A 6877-nucleotide genomic window follows, 5' to 3' on the forward strand; every position below is an offset into this window, starting at 1 on the left:
CCATTATGCATTCTTATAATTAAAAAAATAAAAATGTTTATGAGTTGAATTAATAATACGTGAAATAATAATATGTTAAATAAAATTGTCTACAAAAAGCGTAATCGTAACATTACATAATATTAACATTCATAAATGTCATAATGGAGCAAAAATATTAAATTTAAGTGAGCAAAATTTATTGACAATTTAAAAGACAATTTACCTGTTGTTGATGAGCCAAAGTCTGTTTCATGAGGACCATTTTAATGCTTTGTTCCATCGCATACTTCTTCGCCCTGTTCACGGTGTCTTGTTGCTCAGATGAAATTTTCGGTAGACCAGCTCCTAATATTCCAGGCAGTGTCAGATATTTAGCGCCAGGTCCTACAAAATCATAAAATAGAAAAATGTGTAAGTCAGACTGATTTAGTGATAGTTCAAGGTGAACAAAGAATATTTATTCATATCAGATCTTATCAGCAAACGTCCATTAATCTGCGTCAACGCTCAATATTACTTAAATTGAACTGACTTAAAAAAAAATGTGTCACTATAAATATTCTACATCATTTCTTAAGATGAATTGGATTAAATTAATAAAAAGATTCAAATATAAAGTAAAAAAATATATAACGTTATACATACCAGCAACAACTTGACCTATTTGATTGAGATCATAAATAGGGCCTGGTAAGAACTCTGATGCATTTCCTATAAAGAAATCATGCATTAGACAATTAGCATTAAAGTAGATAAATATTAAGAATATATCAAACGTTTCACTTTTTAATAAAACCAGTTACGCCACCAAGTTATTTCTTAATGATTCAATCATTGATTACTTTTCAGGGATTACTTTCTCATTAGCAAATTTGGGTGGCCATTATTTCATATTTTTAGAATTCAATTCACGAGAAAATTTTTTTTGATATATTTAAATTGACATTTAAAATAACTGCTGTCTCAGCAATTAGACATTTGTTTTAACCAATTTTTGGGGGAAAACATCTATATATGTACAGATCCGTACACGGAGATGTGTAACAGCCGGATGACCTATTGCCCTAGGCTAGTAAAACTTCTATTAGTCGCATTGATGTATGCGGGCGCATTATTCTTATTCGTATTGTGGAATATCTTTCTTAACACGAGAGTACCGTGACGCCATGCCAGCTGCTATGATAAAATCGTCCTCCAAACTGTAAGTTCACAGAAATTAAAACGATCAAGGAATATTACAACTTTTAATAAATATGGTTGTATATGTATGTGTCAATGTGTGCGTGTGGAAGTATTTATAACGCATGTATGCAAAATGTAGATATGAAAACCATATATTTGTGCAAACATCGAAACGAAGAAATTCTCGTTTGATGCATGCTATTGGAAGAAACAAAGCGTAGATTATACGAAGACCACAGGTAAGAAATTTTGTCAGAAATGATACGACTTATAAGAGAAAATGGACCGAACGTATTAATCGTATGTATGAAAACTTTGGTAAAATTAGTCATTAGCCGAGGAGTCTTATTAAATTTGAGCTTTAATTACTGTTTGCACAATCAGCCCCAAAAATCAGACTAGTCATAATTAGATTAGGTTTCATAACCAATTTGGTCTGCTAGTCTCTGAAACAGAAATCAGAAACAGAAAAACAGAAGTCAGTTCGACTTTTCATGAATTAAAAGGCTCTTAAAAAGTTTTGTGCGATTATTCGATTTACAGCTAACCGTGTTCTGGGCTGAGCAATGACGGTTGTGCGCAAATTATCCGAGATTGAGGCGACGCACAAATCTGTAAGCACAAAGCAAAGGAGAATACTCTCAGTGTATTTCCTGCGCCATATTCTTAGTCTTTGCCTTCTCCAACCTACCACTTTTCAAACCTAACAATTTTCATGTAGCAATGGCGAGAAATCTTTAATGCAAATATGTGAAATTCTTTTTTTTCCCCTCGATTTAATATCCAGAACGCGAATACACGCGATTCTCAAAGTTTAACGTCACACAATTCTAAATCATATTAATGGTCAATTTTTTTTTCACTCATATCGCCTATACACGTGCACACTCGGACATCGTTATAACATGTCTCGAAATAGCGCGTATCCTGCTTAGTGATGGCAGAATAAAAGAATATGAAGGCAAAAGTGTGACGGGAATGGATACCACGTTCTCATCGGGTCATATTTAAGTGGAATTTAATCAGACAATTTCTAAGCCACATTCATGGCTATATCGACGTCCAAGTGTTGGGACTTATCGACTTCATTATTACCTAATGCAAATATATAAAATATACAATATATAGGTACATGACAAATTTAATATACACCTTTCGCCATTGCCACTCCCGATTACGAGCCTCTTAAATATATTTGCAGGTAGAGATATTACTGTTTTGATAGTAATAACTCCACATGAGTCATATACATAAAAAAAATGTATATGTTCATTTCTATCAATATCTTTAATCTCGATTTAACATACTTTTATCTGTTTCTAATTTTTAAGAATTAGAAAAAAAGTAAAGAGTAAATTAAACCGAGATTAAAGTTAATTTGCATTGGTAAAAATGTGGATATTAACCGATATTATACTGATAATATTAATAAAGAGAAATATTTTACATATAATTTATAGCGGTGGAATATTAATGGCATCTCTTCAAAAGAGGCTCATAATCAGAAACAGAGAAACTCTAAGCCCTAAAATGCTGACCTATCTAAAGTATGCATCGTACTCGGCAATAGATACGGTAGTGGGAGTTTGTTAAACTCTGATTTGTACTGTTCAACGAATGTAGTCTTTCTTTGTTTGGCGCACGTTCGTGATCACCGCTCAGTAGTAGGCCACGGATTCTGTACTGTCTCTCCGCTGTAACATCTCAGAACAGAAGGACATCCATACATTAGTGTGATTTAAGCGCCATACAGTCATCATCTATTTACCCTAGCCTACCGAAAATTTATGCTCAAAACTGCTTCGGAATAGACGCATTCTGCAGTTTTATAGAGTATGGCAGCATTTTTTAAAAAAGAGAAAACTAGCACCTGAGTGTCCTAAGTAGAGCTATTGTATTTCCGCATCATGTTCTCGCTCTTAATACACATATTAGACTTGCTGTCGTTTCTCTGTTTGCGTTTCCCACTAGCAAAGTTATATATATAATATCATAGTTAACACAGGCATAACGGTTATCTGGTTGCCTTAGCAATTTACCTTCGACTTTGGTCTTCTTCACTGGTGGTTCTGCACTGTTTTGCGACGTTGGTGCCTGCAAATGAAAACAAATAATATAAAGTAAAATAAATGAATATTATTTACTTGTATAAATTATAAGAAGTTTGTTGTGTAATATTTTCAACAAATAAAAAATGTTAATTGTATGTTAGCAATTTATTAGTGGATTTCAATAGCATATCATAGCATTAGCATCTCCTGTGTCTACATTAAACTCATGTTTTGTCACACATAATGATAACAGATAATCAGCATCGTGCTGAGCATGTATTTGAAATATTTTTATTTAAAAAACAATATTTGTAAGACAATTGTATTTTATATTTCAGCGAAGCACATAAAAATATTATACATTTTCTATTTCATGGGAGCATATAAATGTATCTTGTATTTCAGCCTTAATATAAAAGATTAAAATTATTTAATATTTCGAACACCAAGATTGACAATAAATTTTATTATTTGAATTATAAAATATAGAAAATTTCCAATCTTTCAATTTTAAATACAAAATATGTAATACTTTTTATGTACGCCAGTGAAATATACAGAATATACTTGTATTGCAAATACTGTGTTTTAATCTGAAAATAAATTAAAATTTCACTTTGTGTGGAAAGTTATAAATCTATATTTTGGAGGAATCTCTATTTTGTGTAATAAAGAATGTAGTGGGGGGGAGGAAAACTCCACTATCCAAACATTATATACTACACTTGGGACATTCTACTTTAATGCTACAAATACTTCATTGACCAATCAGGAGAAAGAATTTTATGAATTGACTAATCAAATTATTTATCAATTACCAACCAATTGTGTTTGACATCTTGTTAGATATTACATTTGTCATATTACAAATTTTTTAAGCCTGTTAATTGGCTGAAAATTAGAGAAGTTTTCTATTTAAGGTCACTTTAACAAACATTAACAATTAGTTCATTAAAATTGGCCAATCGCATCTGCCAACACAACAAAAATGACAAATGTGATTGATCAATTGAGATGTCAATTTCAATGGATTATCAGCCAATTGCATTTGTTAAAGTGATCCTTATGCCTTGTACCAACATAAAATTAATATTCATATTTATAGTCAAACCTTATATTTAAGGCTTCCTTAAATTTATCTTTAGATATTCTACGAATTATTTTATTGGCTGCTGAGCATCTCAAGATAAATTTAAGGAAGCCTTAAGTATAAGATCTGATTATGAATACAGGCATAATAATCTCGGTTGTTTGTTTTTTGTTTTTCAAATTTTAAGAATCAGAAAAAGATAAATAGTAAATTAAATCAAGATTAAAATTAAGATCTAATTCTATCAATGGAAGATTAACTTTGTATAATGTCTATTATTTTCTAATTTTTAAAATTAGAAAGATAAAGAGTGAATTGAATTTAAATTATATTTATCAATTAATCTTACATTGGTCGAATTAAGCCTTATGCCTGTTTATAAATTAATTTTAATTTTGATATAACTTACTTTTATCTTTTTTAGTTCTAACAATTAGAAATGGATAAAGAATAAATCAAAATTAAGTTAAACTACATTGATAGAAATATATATTAGTGACACAAACATTCAGTCTCCATCTCTGTCCTATAGTCAATTAACAGGATTGAAAAATGTGTCGTGTGACACATATAATAACAGTCCAAGGCGTCAAACGCGGTCGACAATTGTAAACCATATCAATTAACATAGACATCTGCGATCGCCATTAAGCCGCGAAAGGGTTAGCCACATTACTGGCGGATGAAGGATGGTCACCACGAAGAAAGGAAGTTTACCATGGCCATTGTTCCGTTCATCATTCCACGAGAGCCGTTCCTGGACGGACGTGGGTAGCCTAGGATTAGGATCTGTCGAAAATTCCTGGACGAAACCACGAAATACGCGACGAGTCGATAGCACTGCAGTACGGCACTTCTTCTTTGCGGAAGTACCGCGCGCCGGAAGTCGTGCTAACTTCCTCGTTCAACATCGCGTTATCAACACTGCGAGATCGAACAAAAAATTTGTATTTATTATATTTCTCCGAATGTTTATATAGCGCGATTTAGCACACGTTGCTCGCGCGAAACAACGCGAATTGGAGGAAAATAGAAATGAGTCTCGCGGGAGCGAGTGAATGATTTGATTCGAGCAGTGCGCTGATTGTGCATCCGTGACAGCCTTCACGGCGGTCATTGAATCGCGTTCATGGTAAGGTTAGGATTCGAATGTATTTCATCAATTCTACGGTAGGTTTGTTTTTTTCCTCCGCCCGGTGTATCACCGCTCGGTATAATGATCGACGACGAGGTTATGGCGGATAAGGGCTTCTTCATCAAGCTGGTGAACGACGAGAAAGTGAGGCGTATTTTCGATTAAATCCGCATTTCTATAATTCACCGTGTGGTTCTTTCCTATGATAGTGAAGTAGTAAAATGTAGAGCGGATAAAATAATGGGGGGGAGGGAGGGGGAATGTATGCCCTGGTGAACATTTTTCTTTTTATACGAATTAAAATATTTTTCAGAAATACTGAGAAAATTAATCTTGGAATTTTTTTTTAATTTGTGAATTTTGAAATACACTAAGATTTTTATAATTTCTGAAAAAATATCTTAAATTTTTATAGATTTAAGGTTTTATTTATTTATAGATTTTATAAGATTTCATCAAGAATTTTTCAAAATTCATATGTATAAAGAATTCTAGGGAAGATATAGATTTTCTTCAAACTTCTAAAAAGTGTCTTAGTTTGTATGAAAAAGATGAGAAGTTTTATAAAAAGTTATATATGTTCAAATCAAACTGACTTTTGGTTATATAGAATAACAGAACACATTTATGACAATACAAATTATCTTTATTTTTTGACATGATTCTCTGCTATACTAATTATACCTATTCCAGCATTTCATTAGTGTTTGGATAGCATAAAAAGCTTTCTTAGTACACTGGAGTTATACTCAGATTGCCTGTTTTACGTCATTGCTAAATGTTGATCTTCCAGAAATTCCTTTAATGGTTCAAACAGGTAGAAATCATTTGGAACAAGGGCATAATTGTAAACAAGATCATAATTGTAAAGAGGATATGATATTAATTCCCAGCTGAGTTTCTATAATATGCAAGTGGCTATATAAAGATATGCACTGTCCTGCAGTAACAAAATGCATTTAGCGTCAAATTAGGCTGTTTCTTCTTGAGAGTATTATGCACAACTTTTAAAATTTGACAGTAGTATTCACTTGTAATTAACAGAATGTGCTCTTCTTATATTCAAAAGATTAAAAATCCTGGTTTGATTTGAATGTAGTTATTCAGAAGTTCTGAAAAATTAAACAGTTTTCATCAGGGGCATAAAGATGAATGCAATAATAGCAATTAATTAAAAAAAAATAGTATAATTCGACGTATATGATAGGGCAGCGAAACAATGACCTCAAAAATGGGACATCTGATAATAATAACAATAGCTATTGAATGCAATATTTGACAATATTAGATATAAATTCATTTACAGTGAAATAATAATGCAAACATTTAAATAATTATATGATGAAGAAAGTATAATTATCAGATGTGATTGTAATATTGAATTAGAATAGAGCAAATAAAATCCTATCTAATTAAATATATATATATACATATATA

The 6877-nt window shown here is 31.7% G+C and overlaps 2 protein-coding genes across 2 annotated transcripts in view; one reads left to right on the forward strand and one right to left on the reverse strand.

The window, feature by feature from the left end:
- The window catches only part of LOC108688152 (poly(U)-binding-splicing factor half pint), a 12304-nt gene extending 7128 nt beyond the window's left edge, over window positions 1–5176 (reverse strand). Inside the window, exons 1-4 of the mRNA XM_018194297.1 lie at window positions 5023–5176; window positions 3204–3258; window positions 628–693; window positions 206–366 (exon numbers count right to left, since the gene is read on the reverse strand). Coding sequence (XP_018049786.1) covers window positions 206–366; window positions 628–693; window positions 3204–3258; window positions 5023–5046 — 306 coding nt within the window. The 5' untranslated portion in view covers window positions 5047–5176. The remainder of the gene's footprint in view (window positions 1–205; window positions 367–627; window positions 694–3203; window positions 3259–5022) is intronic.
- Window positions 5177–5418: 242 nt separating this feature from the next.
- Window positions 5419–6877, forward strand: part of LOC108688083 (SET and MYND domain-containing protein 5) — a 3909-nt gene continuing 2450 nt past the window's right edge. Inside the window, exon 1 of the mRNA XM_018194180.1 lies at window positions 5419–5584. Within this exon, the coding sequence (XP_018049669.1) occupies window positions 5522–5584 (63 nt within the window). The 5' untranslated portion in view covers window positions 5419–5521. The remainder of the gene's footprint in view (window positions 5585–6877) is intronic.

This window comes from Atta colombica, unplaced genomic scaffold, assembly GCF_001594045.1.
Source record: "Atta colombica isolate Treedump-2 unplaced genomic scaffold, Acol1.0 scaffold225, whole genome shotgun sequence".
Taxonomy (NCBI): domain Eukaryota; kingdom Metazoa; phylum Arthropoda; class Insecta; order Hymenoptera; family Formicidae; genus Atta; species Atta colombica.